This window comes from Cololabis saira, chromosome 4, assembly GCF_033807715.1.
Source record: "Cololabis saira isolate AMF1-May2022 chromosome 4, fColSai1.1, whole genome shotgun sequence".
NCBI lineage: Eukaryota > Metazoa > Chordata > Actinopteri > Beloniformes > Belonidae > Cololabis > Cololabis saira.
Genome location: NC_084590.1, coordinates 35,953,736 through 35,972,039, shown reverse-complemented (window position 1 = coordinate 35,972,039; position 18,304 = coordinate 35,953,736). Strand labels below are relative to the sequence as shown.

The window sequence follows — 18,304 nt, the reverse complement described above, 5'->3', positions numbered from 1 at the left end:
ACAGGTGATGGTGGATGTGCGTAAAAAAAGTCGTTTACCTGTGATCTGTTAAAAAAAAAAATCAGACAGAACATTATAATTCGTTATCAAAAGCATTTATATTACAGATTTTTCTTTCGATCGATAAAGATTCATATGCTGACCAGCTGCAATCACTCACTACATGGAAAAAGTGAATAGCCGCACTTAGATAATGTCCTGTAAATCTGACGTTACGCTTTAAGTATCATACTGTAAATAATAGATACCGTATTTATAAAAGTAGGACTCATCCACTGTGATGTCACCCGCAGCTTTGTACTTTACTATTTAACCTTCAAACTATTGATTGCACTAGTCTGCTTTGCAGGATGCATCCGTGAATCCCAATATCTTTGATATTAACTGAACTATTAATTTTTTTTTTCTGGTCAATACACGAGGCACATTTGATATCTCACATGTAATTGTATCCTATTAAATCCAGAAACATTTAGAGATTTAAAAACATTCTTTACATATCTTATTTAAGATAAATAAGTCAAAGATATGGTTGACCTTTGAAACAATATGTGAAAATACCTAATTCAACAAAAAAGTAAAATAGTCATAGGCGCCGAATTATGTTTTTTCTGGTGGGTGCTGAATGTCATGTAGTGTCGTTTCGCACAAGATTCAGCAATTCAGCAACGTAGATTCAACAGCGGTAACGGACATGAACGCCGCACGCACACACACACACACACACACACACACACACACACACACACACACACACACACACACACACACACACACACACACACACACACACACACACACACACACACACACACACACACAAATAATAATCAAATTCTTAACAAATTCGGGTGTTCATCTGAGAAAAAGGAGGCTATATTTCTATAGTTCATGATCATTCTTTCTTCCCTCTTGATCGTTTCTAATCTACAACAGTAGAAATTATTTTTTTTTTTATTTCACCGTGCGCCCTGTGACGGCATCTCGGCAGTGTAGGAGAGAAGGTGGAGGGAGAAAAAAAAGTTGCAGCTTGTAGATCAGAGACGATCAAGATGGAAGAAAGAATGATCTTGCTGTGAGTCTGTGAGGAGCTGTGGGATGAGACTGCAGGCCTATCGGGACATCAATAAAAAGGGACAAAAGTGGAGAGAAATCTCACAGAATTTGGACACACCTGTTTAAAAGTGGTAGAAATGTGATATTATTTTGCTCTTTTAACAATAAAATGTCAATTTAAAATAAAATATAGCATTTCCATGCCTCATCTGGGGATCAATTGAATCATTGATCAATATGGTTATGAAAAGACCACATGTCAATACTTTTGCAAACTGAAGCACTACAGGTCCGCTAAAATGACTGACATGAGCTAGAAAACAACAAAATAGTTCGGAAAGGTTTTTTAATAAAATATGATTCAGCCTGAAGTAGACCTGGCCATCATGGAGCTGTAGCTCCCGAACGAGCCTGTATTCCCCCAAATCCTGTGTTCTCATGAGGATTTCATGGACCCATCCCCTCCTTGCTGCTGCTGCTCGTCTCCTCCTCCTCAGAAGAAGAACTAAAGCCAGAGCTTTTCTTTGAATCAGGGACACATGCATTTTGCAAACCGAGCTGTAGCTACTGTACGTCCAAATGAGTGGGAAAACGGCGCCATGACCGGAAAAACTTTTTTTCGGTCGCCAAGCAACTTGCAACAAATGTGTAGCCTACACAGGTGTAGCCTATGCGCGCAGGCTCTGCGCCGAGTTCTAGGTGAAAGCCGCGTTGCGCCCGCCGTGCGTCAGGAGCGCGCTCTTGCGCAGCGGCAGCACATACACTTGAATGTGCGCCCTCTATTTGAAAACCGCTTTAGCCAATCAGTGATTGTTGACATGAGGGCTCGCCTACTCTGCTCTCCCCGTGGGTGCTCGGCCATCTCCGTGGGTGCTCGGGCCCCGAAGCACCCACGGTTCCGGCGCCTATGAAAATAGTAACAATCATGAGTCAAAACCAAGCAACCATCTAGCTTTTGGGTTGAGGCCCCGTTTACACGTAGCAAAAATGGTGGTGTTTTCATGCGTTTTGGCCGTTCGTTTACATGAAAACAAAGCTCAAAGTCACCAAAAACGATCAGTTCTGAAAACTCCGGCCAAAGTGGAGATTTGCAAAAACTCTGTCTTCACATTTGCTTGTAAATAGAGGGAAACGGACATTTAGGCTTCAGAACGTCACATTATGCGACAGAAACGTCACCGGCGTCATGTGTGTGACCTGTGTTTACAATTTGTTTGGCCACCGTCAATATTTTCTTGTATTTTACCTGTTTTATATTCTAAAGTCACGCTTAAAAGTAACTCCACTTCTCTGTCACTCAAAACGAAAGACTCTCGTTCCATCTTGGGAGTTACACGTGTCATTTGTTGGCGTTTTTTTCCAGGATTCTGATTGGCTAGCATGACTTTATGCTTCTCGTTACACTGCCCCCTGTAGGTTTGGCTGCTCATAGCACCCCTTAACAGCGTATTTATGCGGGTTCGTGTGAATGGTGGTATTTTTCAAAACGTAGAGGGGGAAATATCCGTTTTTGTAAATACGGCTATGTGTAAACGTGGCCTGAGGCTCATGCAGAACTAAAATTTGTTGCAGTTCCTCAACTGTCTGCTAAACGCCGACTCCAAAGGTGTGTCATCATAATATATATTATATTTTTTACTGTATAAAACAGGTCTATTTGAAAATAAGACCCTGTGTCTGTGAGACTAACCTGTACAGTATGTATAAATAAATACATAGATGATTATTACTGAATAATGCTGGGCAGGTACACCCAGGTGGCTTTGTACATGTTTAGTCCGTTTGCGGGACGCAGAGGGGTGAACATCTTTGCCTGGAGCAGGGAGGGGCTGCTGCGCCAGCGCTGGGCTGCCTTGAGAGTGCTTTGGTACAGGAGAGGAACCCACGGACGCACCAGCATCTCGCTGAGAAACGAGTCAAAAAACGATACGTTCTTTTACATTAGCATCACCAAAAGTCTCCATCAAGACCTGAAAGAGTCCCTGGATTTGTCGCTCTGAAAAGTCGTTACTATAACAGCAGTCACTAAGTTGGTAATAATGTCTCCCACAGTCCAAAAATATGCATGTTAGGTTGAATGACATTTCTAAATTGACTTTAGGTGTGCATGGTTGTTTGTCTATATGTGGCCCTGTGATAGACTGGTGACCTGTCTAGGGTTTTTTCCTGCCTTTCACCTTTAATGAGCTGGGATAGGCTCCAGCACCCCCGTGATGCTGGACAGGATTTAGTGGATGTAGAAAATTAATGGTTGGAGGATTGACAGTGGGGTCAGGTAATGGCTAGCCATTATCGCTACCTCATCCGTAACTGTCATCCCACTGCATTAGCTAATCAACCAACCGACCATAGGAACCCAGCCTTGGCTAAACACGACAGTTACTTTTGATTAACTTTGAGTGACATACGGTGCGTGTGTTCCTGTTGGATTCCAGAGCAACATGGCTGTGCCCCATACGAAGAAAAAGAGGCTTCAAAACCACTCTTCAGAAACCAATGGGTCATGTGACCCAATGCTCCATCCATGGTTTTTTACAATCTATTAATGAATTAATTAGTAAGCTTCAAAATTATTTTTCCATGCGGGCAGACCAGAACAATTGAGATGGTGGTCCACCAGGGCCTTGAGTTTGACTGTACCCTAGGTCTATTATTAGATGGTTAGGAGTGTAAAGTTTTGTTTTGGACCAAATTGATGTGAATCAAAGAGGTTTTAAGTCAGAACGAAATATGTGTTTGCAGCCAAATGGCAGTCAATGTTAGCACAGCTAGGGGATTAATGGAGCTACCTCAAAATAAATGGCTATTTTAAATCTCTGACAAGACTCAGATATATCATATCATATAATGCTTTCAGACCTGTGGCCCATTTGTTTTGTTCCGATTCAGGGGCTAAATCAATACAGTTGTTTTGTTTTTAGTTTGTGGCGTTTGTGTTCACAAGGCAACCGTCTGTAGTGGTTCAAAGCTGTTAAAAAATGCCATGCGCGAACCAACTGTTCTCTCATTGGTCAGAAATTAACGCAAAAGGAGTTTCCTCTTCTGTACCCCGGGAAAAACAACAATGGTTATAAAGCCCCTTTCACAGAGAGGGCGCAAAGTGCCGACCGCCGCCGGCGATCCCAGTCATTGTGTATGTGCTACCGCGGCGCAAGAGCGGACCGCTCTGCCGCCGAGTTCGGCGGCAGGCAAGAGGGCGCCTGCTGCGGCGTTTGCGCCGTGCCTGCCTGCCCGAATTGAAAATTTTTTAAAGGGGACCTATTATGGCATCTAATACCTTGAATGTCTTAAAAACAAGCTTTTGATTTTTTTTGCTATATAAATAAATTAAATTAAATTAAATTAATAGAAATTCAGCCTCTGAGCCATGACTTTAGCATCCCAGTCCCTAACCTCATTATCTATGCGGGATTCTGAGTGGGCGGGGAGGCCATGATAATGAGGCACTGTGCTGATTGGCTGCCTGAATGATGCGTAGCAGGGGAGGGCACAAAGCATCGCTTGGGTTGGTTTTTACAACCAACAACAGAGCAATTTGCATGTCTAGCTCGAACAGACGCCATCACGATACACTGCTACGAAAAATGGCGGAAGTTCCGGCCGACGGAGTTGTTGTTGTTCCGGCCAGAGTTAGTTGTGGCCGTGGTTTCACGCATCGCTCCCGTTGTTACATAACGACGGGAGCAGAATCTGAACAGCTCGTAGAAGCCACATCACACTGGATGGCTCATCCGGGCGGCTGTACAGACACTGCAGAATTTGGTTGCTTTCCTCCTTCTCTAAGTTGGCAGGCTGAGGGGACACCACTTTATACATGTTAAAGCAAGAAAAAACATGTTTTTCATAATAGGTCCCCTTTAATTCCACTGTGCCGCGCTGTGACGACATCTCGGCACGTCCAATAGGAGAGAAGGGAGAAGAGAGAGAAGAGAGAAAGTTGTGTCCAATAGGAGAGAGAAGGGTGGAGGCTCTGCGCCGACTCTTCTCCTTGCACCGCGGTAGCACATACACAATGAATGTAGTTGTGTTGGTTGCTGTGTCGATTATGTTCTCACTACAAACGCACCGCTCCTGTTGTGGTGTGGTTGTTGAGGACCCAAGTGCAGGAGAGCAGGAGCCAGGAGTTGCAACAAAAAGGGTTTATTTTCAAAAACAAAAACACTGCTTGGCAGGATCAAGACTAACTGAGACAGGGATCAAAAACTTGGCACATGGAGGAAGACACAGTACGGACTGATAGGGAACCAAGGAATGACAAGACAAGATATTCTGAGGGGATAACGAGACATGACGAGACACAGGTGCAGACACAATCAGGGCCGATGGGACACAGGCGGGGCAAGACAGGAACTGAAGGCTGGGGGGAAAGTCAACCTTGACAGCTCCAGGTCTCGAATGGAAGCGAGCCAAGACCACCTCTCCTAGGCGATCTCGGCTCGGTTGTTTTGTGCCGCATCTGAGCGCGATTGCTGTATTCATCTTTAGGGGGAAATCTTTAGGGGGAAACGCTCCCTGTTTCGGAACAACTGCTCCAAGCGGGACAGGCGTGAAAGCACCCTAAGTGCGTGATTAGGGTCCATTCATGTTGTTTTGGTTCATATAGTAACAAACCAAGGTTTGTTTTTACTCTACTCTACTGTTTTGCTTTTTATCTACTTAATAAAGCAGATATTTTTCAGAAAGATTCCAAACATCAAATTTCATCACGACATGTGAGTAAAGCTTAATTTTAGATATTTCCTACTACTGACTACTTCAATCTTTCATGTACGATTTCTGGCAACAACCAAAAACAATCAAGTCTCTCCCCGACAGATAAAAGAAGGCAATCTTGTCACCAGGGGCGGAGCAGGGGTCCCAGCCTAGGGGGGGCGAAGCATTCTAGATGGGCCCTTGTGGCCTAAACATCCCCGTTAGAACATAATCGCTAAAAATGCCACAGATCAGGCCCAACCAACCACAATTCCAACAGCAGCAGCGACACGGTCAGAACCATTTACATGAGGTTTCAGCATCATGGATTTACCAGTCATTATGTCAAACCTAATTATAACCCTAATGCAGACTTTAAGATATAAGTATCAAACTGGAGATAAAAATCAAATGACATCCAGTGATGTCTATGGAAGCCCATTTCCGCCAGTAAAAGAAAAAAATAAGATGAAATCTTAGCCTTAAAAATAAAAATATCCCCACGGTAAGTCATAATTATGACATAAAAAGTCATCATTTCGACTTTCTATCTCATCATTTCGACTTTTTTATCTCATAATTATGACTTATCGTGGGGATATATTTATTTTTAAGGCTAAGTTTTCATCTTAGCCATAGATGTCTGATATCAAGTAGCACAATTCAGACACACGTGTTCAACCTACACGACGACGACATGTATTTAACACAATCAGACACAGCGGTCAAACAGCAACAAACAATATATGAAAGGCCATATATTCAGCATTATGGCAATGTCATCAGAAATAATTAATATTATGACAGTTTACCAATGATGGTTTCATCCAGCGGTGGGCGGAGAACCACAACAAAAAATATTTTCATTTGGGGTGGGGGTATTGAACGACCCAAAATGCAAAAACTTTTATTTTAAAACTTTTTCAAATCCGAACTATTTCCGAACCATCAGCCGGTTCTTCACCTTTCAATCACTTTGCTCTCATCAACGGAGAAATCTCTCTGGATTGAGAGCAAGGTGAGGTTGCCAGGTTGGGCAGGTTTCAGCCCAATTGGGCTAAAAAATATATATTTGGGCTGCTTTTCCTGGGTTTTACTTAATATTTAGGAGAAATTATTAACAAAAAAAAGCTTCCATTATGGCAGAGAAAAGTAGAAAATTTACACAATAAACTCACTGATAATATATTTGCTTTAATCTACTCCATTTTATTGTAGTTTTTGTTTGGAGCCTGAACTTTTTTTTAGGTTATTTAGTAATGTGAAGATGAAATGTATTACGCATTTCATAATTTATGGTTTTAACAGAGAATGTAAGATTCGGGCTGGTTTTTCATTTTTTCGGTGGGTTTTACGTTGCATTTGGGCTGGAACCTGTCAGATCTGGCAACATCAGCAGTGGATTTCTTAATGACTCGTCTTTTTGGTCACAATAAACTTGCTCTCATCAATGGCGAAGTCCCTCTCAAATGAGAGCAAGGTGAGGTTTGATAGTCTGTCTCATCCATGCAGCCTGGAGAGAGTTTTTAATCAACTTCAGCTGCTGAAACTCATGAGCATGAGTTAAGGCTCTGATGCGAGAACTGGCTCGACGCATTACTACGGCGAAGGGTACGCAGCGACGCGCACCCTACGCCGTAGGTTCTGTGTTGGTGTAACGCGGAACCATAAATCAGCCTTAAACAGATGCGCGTGCGAACCCGTGCATGACAGGCAGACACACACGGGGAGAAGGGACTATTTGTTTCATTTTTATTTTTTTAAACAACTTTATCCTTATGAACACAAGTTTTATACAGTCCAACTTTCCTTATTTTATTCAGAACACTTTTTTTTTTTTTTTTTTTTCGGAGTGGGCCCCCCCGGAGCAGTGGGCCCGGGGCGGCCGCCCCCCCTGCCCCCCCGCCTGCTCCGCTACAGCTTGTCACAACTATGTTTCATTTGAAACATAATTTAGTAGATAGTGGTCTTGATGCATTCAAATTCTCTTTGACTGTCTACATTTTATACTGGTTTGCATCAAATTTGCAATTAACAAACAGTCTGCTGACATGATGAAATGTCCATCCATCCATTTTCTATATTAGATTTATCCTGTACAGGGTCACGGGGTCTACTGGAGCCTATTCCAGCTCATTACAGGCGAGAGGCAGAGGTTCACCCTGGACAGGTCGCCAGTCTATCACAGAGCCACATATATAGACAGACAACATGCACACTCACACCTACGGGCAATTTAGAATAATCAATTAACCTAACATCAAGCATGGTTTTGGATTGTGGGAGGAACCTAAAGTACTCAGAGGGAATCCATGCAAGCTCTTTTCATGGGGGAGAACATGCAAATTCCACACAGCAAGACTCCCACCGGGGTCGGAGGTCAAATCCAGAACTTGCTGTGGAGTAACGGTACTAACCACTAAGCCCCCGTGCTGCCATGATTAAATGTGACTCTGCTTACTAATACTGTACTTTCTTTCTACTTGTTTTTTAACAGCAGTACTTTCAGTATTCACTCAAAGGTTTGAGTTGTAAATTGTTCTTTTTAAATATTAAAGACAACTTAGAGTACAAAACAATTATACCAGTAATGATTTCCAATTCACAGCTTGATGGAACAAAATAAGCCATCTTAGAAAGCGCAACATCATGTATAAACCATAAGAGACCAAATCAACCCGTCAGCTTGCAGCTGCAGTTTTATGATGTGAATATGATGGAGGTCTTTTCTTAAAAACGGCCTGCCGCTATTTCGCAATCCTTCCTGCTCTCGGGGATCTGCAGAATGCTCATCTTTTCACTGATGCACTGTGCATCATAAACTGCAGCTCTCTCAAGCATTTGTTGAGGATCTGTCGGGACACCAGTGTGCAGTAAATGCCTTGCAGGATGCTGCAGAAATCATTTTTATTATCCCGGAGGGCTTGGTGATGGGTGCACCACTGTGGGGCTTCAGCTACTAAAGCAATCGGTTATATTTGCTAAACCTTATAAGACATTTAAAATCTATGCCCGGCTACAGGAGTAAACTGAATGCAGAGACATGCCATTTGCAGACAATACACAGGATTGATATCTGCTCCCGTAGCAGTTCCATTAGATAAAAGAGTACTTTCAGAACACTCAAGAAATCAAATCCCATAATGGAAATAGCTGCCTGAGGACGGTTTAAAGCAGCAGCTCTGCTTTATTTTTCAAAATAGATTCTTTCGGTTAGTGTGTTATTGTGCACTCCATCAGCTCTTCATCTGACCTGTACTTCTTGTATCTATTGGAACTCAACACTGTCGTGCTCAGGAGTGCTGAAGCGAATCCATGTATTACCTCAGAATGACCCTCCAATACGGTTAGATGGTCAAGTAGAAAATACACTGATGGTGTACTGGGTGTTCCAGATTTGCTCAAGGGCCTTTGTTTCCAGATGACTTGTGGTGATAACGAGTTGCAAAGTCTCTGAGAGTAGGTTTGAGCTGAAACTTGAGTTACATCCATCCATCCATGCATCCATTAATCATTCAGCCACACCTGCTTAAATCTACAGATGGTCCCTGTAGGCCGGAGGCCCCCCCAGCGGACAAGGGTCAGAGACAAGACACATGCTTCACAGTTTGCCAGTCCATCTCAGTGCTAACTTAGAAAGACAGAGTGGTGCACACATTCACTTATTTAGAATCACCAACCCTTTAACATGCATATGTTTCTACCATGGAACTGAGCAGTAGCAAGCACAAAATTAAAGCTGCAAGCAGCGATGAACGGACCCTTGCACCCTTGTGCACGTTCAGGCGTGCTGCAGTGGAAGCGCTTGTATGACTTGCATGTAGATTCTTCAGGCCTGGACATTTAGTGGATGACACCACCCACGACTCTATATCAAACCATTCAAAAGTTATAGCAGAACATAGGGACTATCAAATATTGACCAAGCAGATGAAGGTGCAGGGCTAGTTCAGGCCAATGAAGGTCAAGTACTCAATACCGAGTCCGATGACACCACCCACATGTCTTTAACACAACCCGTTCAAAAGTTATGGCAGAAAATAGGGACTATCAAATACGGACCAATCAGATGAAGGGGGGGTGCGCTTTTTGGCGTCTATCATCGCCACGGTAACGCTTTTGACTGAGAAAAGTAATGGAGACGCACATTTTGATGTATAACACACCTGGGTGCATGTTATGGTTCGGGTGAAGAAGCGGCTGAAGAAATGGCATAAACTGCGCCAAAATTACATGATTAATTCAAAATGGCCGACTTCCTGTTCGGTTTCGGCCATGGCGCCAAGAGACTTTTCTTTAAGTTGCGACATGATACAGGTGTGTACCGATTTTCGTGCATGTACGTCAAATTCAATTTTATTTCAATTCAATGTTATTTGTATAGCGTCTAATGGCCCTTTTCCACTAGTACCTACTCAGCGCGCCCCGGCTCGGGACGGCTCGTCACGCCTCGTACCGCCTCCACCCACTTTGTCCTTGTTTGTTTTTCGACACCCAGGTGAGAAGTGGGCGGGTTGGGGTGAAGCTGCTGTGACGTACTCGATTGTGCAACCCCTTTGTTTGTGTTGGCGCTGATGAGAAATCAGCTGGAGCCGCGAGCGGCTGCGAAAAAAAGAGCGCCTGGTGGATCTGATCGTTCCTTATCGCCGGTCTACATCCCTTTTTCATTTTCTCCTCAGCCACCAGGTTTATGAACATCTGCACCTCAGAGTTGGATCACCAAACAGACGTTTGCGCTGTATAATAAAATCGCAGCGAGCCGCGAGTCGCGCTCGCGCGGACTCCCGCTTCCTGATTCAAACGTCAATCAGTGGCGTGTATTGTGATGACGTGAGATACAGGGCTGACTCAGCACGCTCAGAACCTCGGCAGAAAAGGTACAGAAAAAGTATCTACTTGGTCAGCCTTTACCCGTCTCAGCCCGTAGTGGAAAAGCGCAAGACGGGGGCGTGGCTAGTAGAAGCGCGCAGAGTAGGTACTAGTGGAAAAGGGCCATAATTCAACAGATGTTGTCACTAGACGCTTTCCAAAGACCCAGAACATGACCCCCGAGCAATTATTACATAAACAATGGCAGGTAAAAACTCCCCTAGTGGGAGAAAAGCCTTAAGGAAAAACTCCCCTTTAGGAGGGAAGAAACCTTGAGCAGGACCAGGCTCATAAGGGGGGACCCCAGGCCAGCTGACAGTCTTGCCGGGGCCCCTCTGCTCTTCAGGTTTTTATACAAACTAATGGACATTAACATTAGAGATAGCCAGTTAGGTTAAGTTACAAGGTTGGTAAACGTTGGCTGCGCGGTTTCTTACCTTGCTCTACGCTGACTTTATTAATTCCAGCTTCACCGTCACCACCCTTTTTAAAATATTTGTGTGTAGAGAATCTCTGAGGCCTCTATTTTCTTCTTCTCTTCTTCTCTTTTCTCTTCTTTTCTGAGCACCGGACTTGTGCTGACCGGACATTTTGACCATTCTAATGGTTGAATTAAATGATAACATCAAATTTTGATCAGCGGCCAAAACATTTTTGTGTTGGGGGTTCTTGACCACTATTTCAAGGACAATTAGGAAGAAAACAAATAACAAGCTTTTATGTAACTCAAATACTATATATTTTTTCCACAAATAGCCATATTTTGAAACATTTTGAAAAATTATTCCTGCCGAAGGCCAGACTGGGGGGGGTCGGGGACGTCAGCAGCACACAGCAGACATCCACGCAGGCAGGTGGAAGTCAAACCGTATTGTGGGGCTTGAGGCACGAAGTTTTAGGGGGCGCTGTTGAGCCATTTTGCCACGCCCATTAATGCAAACCATTAAATATCAAATTTTTCACCAGGCCTGGCTTGCGTGCAAAATTTGGTGACTTTTGGGCACGTTTAGGGAGGCAAAAAGGCCCTCATTTTGTCGGAAGAAAAAATAAAAACAATGAGAACGGCTACAGATACAATAGGGCCTTCGCACCGTAAGTGCTCGGGCCCTAAATATAGGCTTAGAATATAATATATGGTAAACTATAAAACCACCTTGGTCAGAAGTTACGAATAAACAAATAAAACCACAAAGTTTCGGGAAACAAAAAAAAAATGTTTAAAGTGTTGGATTTTGTATGTTAAGTAATTTCCTCGTCCACTTCCCATCTCAGATCCAGCGACTGCATAGATAATTTACAGACTGTCATGGTTTTTATTTCTGCATCACCCTTAAACTTTTATCATGAATGCTGAAGACATCTGAGGTCTCCTCCCTCAAGACTTTGCAAGGTATTGGGTTGTCATAGTTGTTTTATTGATTTTGCCTCATTGAAAATTGAATTGTGAGGTTTAAATGCTGATTGCTGTTGTATATTTTCTCATTAATAATAAAGCCTTCCATGTCAAAACAGCTTTGGATCAGCGAATAGAGTAGATTGTTCTTCTACTGATGGTCAGTGGTTTGACTCCTGCTGCCACAGGTTGAAGTGTACAGGATATGCTATATGAGTAACTGTGAGTACCTGGTAAGATAAAAAGGCACTATAGAGGTGTTGACCATTTATCATTGAATGTCTTGCCAACAGATAATTAAATGCACATTTTGAATAATAAAACACTACTGAGGTTGTGTACTTTATGAACGTAATCCCATAAATAAATCGATATTAGGCCCCATAGATAAATATTTTTGTTCACTCATGTTCCATCTCCAGTCATGTCCTACGATGGCCACTGTAGGGGAAGTGGGTGTTTCAATTGATGATGTCAGCATGACTACCTCTAGTGTTTACAGGCAGTGTGTGTTAACTTTGTGTTTTATCCGCTGCTCTTATGTACGTTGCAGTCCTTAGCAGCGCTGCCCAGCACGCTGCCTACAGCAGCAATGTCTCAGCCTTGTTTCCAAACAGCCTTTTAGGACCAGACCATTCATCATTTATTCATATGATTTTACTGTGGGGGGTTACAGATGATGTTTAAAAAAGCTCCAGCACATTCATATTGATTTTTTTTTTCCTTCGTCAAGAGCAGCCTGGGTACTATTTGTAACAGCAGTGGCTCCCAGTGAAATCTGAATTACAGATAGACACATTAAACCCCTTTTTTCAGAGGTGGATATAGACATGTCTCCATGACGTGATCAAGTATTAAAGGGCTACAGTCACGTCTATGTCATCCTTTGGTTAAAAAAAAAAAAGGTCATCGGCTCCCCTTTAGAAACAACTACAGTTTTAGTTATAGAAAACTGGTTTTGGGTAGTATGAGTCCCCTCTGCCCCTCTCTTCTGCAGTTTGTGCCTCTTTTGAGATGAATGGTGCAGCTTTGCACTCAAATGGAAATTTGGACACAAATTACCCTCGATGCCCTTTGAAGCATGTAATTACTGAACGAGAGGACCTACATCACCACACACGAAACTGCAAGAACACTGTTCTCACTGCTAATGTGTTGAATATTTTTAGCTGGTACTCTGTTTTGGATACGGACAATGTTTTGTAAGCTTGTTTTAGGAGTTTTAGGAGTGACAACTTCAGGGGATGTGCTGCTGTTACACTGCCAATGCCGAAAAAATGTCAAAGAACTGAGAAAATATTTGAAAAAACAATGGCCAAAAATTCCTCAACAAATATGTGAGATGAATGAAGTCATGCACAAAGTGACTGCTTCAAATTATTGCTGACAAGCTTTTGAACTGGCGTCAGGGTTGTGTGTGGGTTAATGCCCACCGGATTGTTTTTTTTCCCTTTTTCAAATTCAAATTTGATAGATATTTGATCCCAGAAAGAAAATTCATTAACTTCGCTTCACTTTTGATAAAAAGCTAATGGCGCTGTGACCAAAGTTATATGTTGTCGTATTTGCCTTATAGAGATACCGTTGGGACCTTTTAGATTGTCAGTTAGTATCTGACCAACTTATAGCTTCAGTTTAACACATGTGGGAGCTATTCAGTTATGTATTTTTGCTATGATGTATTTTCAATGTCTTTGTGTTTGTTTTGCATAATCAGATAATGAGGCACTGTGCTGATTGGCTGCCTGACGCGATGACGCGAATGACATGATACACCGCTATGAAAAAATGGCAGAAGCTCCGGTCGGTGGAGTTAGTTGTGGGCGTGGTTTCACTCATCGCTCCTGTCATGACGTCATGACAGGAGCAGAATCTGAACGGCTCGTAGATCCACATCACACTGGATGGCTCATCCGGGCGGCTGTACAGACACTGCAGAATTTGGTTGCTTTCCTCCTTCTCTGAGTTGGCAGGCTGAGGGGAGACCACCATATGTTAATGCAAGAAAAAACTTGTTTTTCATAATAGGTCCCCTTTATTTGATCAGAGCACAGTTGGAAGTCAGTTGGCACCAGGGAAGGTGTACGGTGTTTACCAGCTTCAAACAGCTTCCATGCTAAAATTACATTTGATCAAATGTCTTGGGTACCTATCCAGCATAGAATGATCAGCTGATTAGGAATGAAAAGTTATTAATTTATTAGCTGCCATTTTCTCATTTCAGTAACAAATTGATTTAGAGCTAATTTTGAGAATTTAATTCGTCACAAGAGCTTGACAGGTATATTGGTCATTAAACAGGATGTAAATGAGAACAGGTGGTATTGTTAAAAAAAACAAATTCACTGATGAATGTTTGTTTTATTTGATGTGTTGTTCTTAGAGACTGAAGTCAAGTGTTTGCTTAGAATCACAGAAAAATGTATGGTTTAAAATGTGTTTGTTTTGCTGAATCTGTTTTAAGTACGTTTAAAGAGAGTCACTCCTCAAATACAGAGGGTAAAATATCAGTGCTCTCTGCAACAGGTTGGTTTATTTGGTTAACTTAGAAGTCTGGGATAAATAAGAAGATGGTAGTGTAAGCTGCAGGAAAAATGCTTCTTTGCCTGGTGCTGGTGTAAATGTTGACACCAGAGTTTACAGAGTTTCTGGAAAGTCAAAGATTGAAGAGAAAGCCTCAGCTTATTTGTAGCTGTTATGAGGCTGTTGACTATTAATGACCAGGACACTGCATTTCTCCCCGCCATAAACCCAAGAGTTATTAATCAGTACAAAATCCTCTGTATGGAGTAATGTAACTTTACAGTCTTATTATGCAACAGCACAGTACAGCTGGAGCCAATGCAGCCGACAGCCGGCTAGAATATGTGCTACAAAGGCTGGTGTGGTTTAATGTAAAACGAGGAAGTTGTCATTAAAAGAACAGAATCTCCGCATGGTGACAGCAGTTTGTGTATCACCAGACAACCTCGATCGAAATGTTTGTAAAGCAGTTGAAAGACATCTCTTTTTAAGGATTTGAGCAGAAAATGACATAGTTGTCATTTGTGGCAAATAAACCAACAGGCAGGAAGTAACAGTTTTCTCACATGCTGAGGCTTTTCAATGTGTATTCTTATCTCCATCTGGAAAAAAAGAAGACATTACAAATGTAAATTGCAGGAAAGTAGTAAATCATATTTCATGTATGTAATGTTAGACTTATATGTCAGAAGAATTTAACTATCTTTATAAAACCCCAAATTTTAAAGAAAAACTGAGATGGTATGAAAAAAAGCTTTGTTATTGGTTAGGTTGAAACAAATTAAATTGTATTGTATGCAAGCCCAAATATACATTGTTGGCACACATTTAAAATATCTTTGGACATTGGTGTTAGTAAAAGCAATGATGTAGCATCTAAATCTTGCTTTGCTGCTCTGTGTGAAATGCATGATGGCAGAACAGTTTAACATTTTGTCCTGCCGCTGTTATGTCCCTGTTCAGCCATCAGACGTAGTAGCAGGGATGAAACACAGACGCGGCGAGCTCTGTTGGTAAGGGATAGTATGCCAACACGCTTAATAAGGATGGCGTTTTTTCTTAAAGCGACACTACGTAACTTTTCCACCTTAATATCATATTTCCAGAGTCATTGTGATGGTACATCAACTTCCAACAGGTTTAATGACACCTCTGTCATGGTCTGAGGGGTCTGTATCACCTTCACTGGCACTATGTAACTTTGAGGAGCATGGTAGGAACCCTGCCACACTAAAAAACTACAAATCGTTACGACTTTGACTGCTTTACGGCATACGTCACTTCCCCCTCCTTCCCGATTCGCAGTCGAGACGAAAATGGGCGGGGCGTGGAGCTCAGAGCTCCGCAGAAGCTGTTGCTGTGTTGTGGCTGCAGCAGCTCCACACAACAGAAGTGGGGAAAAGATCCTAATGGTTTAACTTTTCAACGGTTTCCTGCTCGGAGGCAGAACCACGCAGGCCAAGTATCTGATATAATAACAAAGTAAAAGAGTGAAAGAGCCGTCGGTTCGCTTTGGATCGCGGCTGTAACGACCAAACACACAGTAAAGCATGATTTATGGTTCTGCGTTAAATCGACGCAGACCCACGGCGTAGGGTACGTGGCGACGCGCAACGTACGGTGCGTGTCGCCGCGTACCCTACGCCGTTGGCTCTGCGTCGATTTAACGCAGAACCATAAACAGCCTTAAACCACAAACACTCACACAGACGGGCGTCGGATCAAAACACGGGTTTTATTCCCCACTTCTCCAGCTAAACGCAGTTGCTGGCCAGCTCTCTGCGGAGCAATTAACCCCAATCTTCAGATAAAACTAGTTTGTTGAAGAAAAAATATTAACTCTATTTGTAGCTGCAGAGGAAAAAAATAATCTCACGAGGAAAACAAAAATATTGCTCACGCCTCTTCAACATAATATAGCAGTCAAAAAAAAAGAAAAGAGAAGTAAGAGGGATACAAAACATGTACTGTATGTTGTACTATTATACAAATTTATTGAAACACATGGCTCTTCAGGGATTCAGGGATCTCTTAGGGATTTCATATGGATCCAGACCGTTAATAATCATTATTTTCTCCATATACTGCTCCCTGGCTTCCTTGTTTAAGGTATCCCGGTAAATTCCAGTTCCTTTCCAGCAGTTTAACATCTTTTTTTGCGTTCCTTGTGTTCACTTGGTGAAACAGAAAAGCGTCCTGTCTTCGCTCATCAAAACAAATGCACGCGACGGGACAGGAGTTTTCCGGCAGTACACGCTGGTGCTCATGGGAAACGTAGTGTTCTTTCTGGTAAAACACTACCGATTTTGTCCACAAGATGCCGCCAAACTCAGAAAAGCTGAAAGTTACGTTGTGCTGCTTTAAGGCCAGTATACAGCAACCCCTCCGTAAATGCTGAGGAGGACAATATGAGGGAAATTTTAAATGAGTAACTGAAGTTTCTCACAGTTGATCTTACCATGCCATTTAAAGTTGTATTCTAAAAACTGCCTCATTGTGTTGAGTTTATTTGCAACCACTTGGGTGAAACTGTTATTGTGTTGTGTCAGAGTAACCCTTCTTTGTTCCAACCAGCTATTGTTTCAAATATTTTGGTCTTCTTTGGTGTTTAGATTGTGAATATTGCCAACTAATAAAAAGCACCCTTAAGTCCCTTCTTCATCTGTGCTCTTGTGTCAGAAAGTAATAAAACTCACAGCTTGACATCTTCTTAACATTTGTCACCTGACACCATTCAAAGAAAAAGCCCATTTGGTTTTTTTTTTCTCTGGCTGTGACACTTAAAAAAAACATTTATAACCACCTGGGACTTTAACACTTTCATTTTTTTCGCTAAGGATATTTTAGAACGGGCTGCCAAAAAAAGGGGGAGGGGGTCTTAAAATGCATGATCTCTCTGTCCTGCAAGTATTTTGATTAATGGCATGACCCTGCCTGTCATTATTAGTCTAAAAGGAGATTTTCTGTGCCTTTTTTTCTTTCAATTTATAGGTTCAGCACGAAAACACAGCGCCACTCACTGGTGTCTGCAGAATATTGCACAAGAATCCGTTGACAGCTCCGATGAGGAGTTCTTTGATGCCAGAGGTAAGAAGCACGTTTCATTCCCCAGTCTTACCGTGCCTTTACCTTGTTGTTGTTCTGACTCCCCAACACTAATGGCTTTTCTAAATTGTATAATATGGTGCTATAGGTGGTAGGCACTTCATTTTATACTACCTTTAGGCTCCATCTACAACTTCCAACTTCTCTCATTACTGCAGAACAACAGAATAATTGAGGCTATGGAGTTGATGCTATAAAAAAGAGAAGTGTCTGCTATTAGTAGACTTGCATTTCGTTTTACAAAAAAATGTGCAGTTTGCCCAGAATTATTTTCAGACATTGTCTTCAGGTATTTTAACAGTTTTTATTTTCATTAAAGGTGTGTGTGTAGCTCTTCTCCTTACCTCAGAAAAAAGGGCATCATTATCATTGACCATGTTCTCGCTGATAACAAGCAGAAAACAAAAACAACAGCTTTATTTATTTCAAGTGTGCTTCGATTCAACATAACAACCAACACAAATTGCTGCTGGTCAAACCGATATCACCAGGTCAGAAAAGAGATCAAAGTGAGCTGCAGTTAGGAGTTTATGAACTAAAAAGAACGTTTCTGTTTGGGAGAAATGTTGATTCTACTCATAGCAGGGAGAAAAATGATGTATGCAGTCTACATAGGAATATCATTTTAACTGACTGGTTGCCTCGTCTTCACAGTCAATTCAACAA

The 18,304-nt window shown here is 42.2% G+C and overlaps 1 protein-coding gene across 2 annotated transcripts in view; it reads left to right on the top strand.

Moving 5' to 3' along the window:
* pitpnm3 (PITPNM family member 3) overlaps positions 1 to 18,304 on the top strand; it is a 179,013-nt gene that overhangs the window by 21,358 nt on the left and 139,351 nt on the right. For both annotated transcript variants that reach the window (XM_061719609.1, XM_061719607.1), the window contains exon 2: positions 17,525 to 17,620. In XM_061719609.1, coding sequence (XP_061575593.1) covers positions 17,525 to 17,620 — 96 coding nt within the window. The remainder of the gene's footprint in view (positions 1 to 17,524; positions 17,621 to 18,304) is intronic.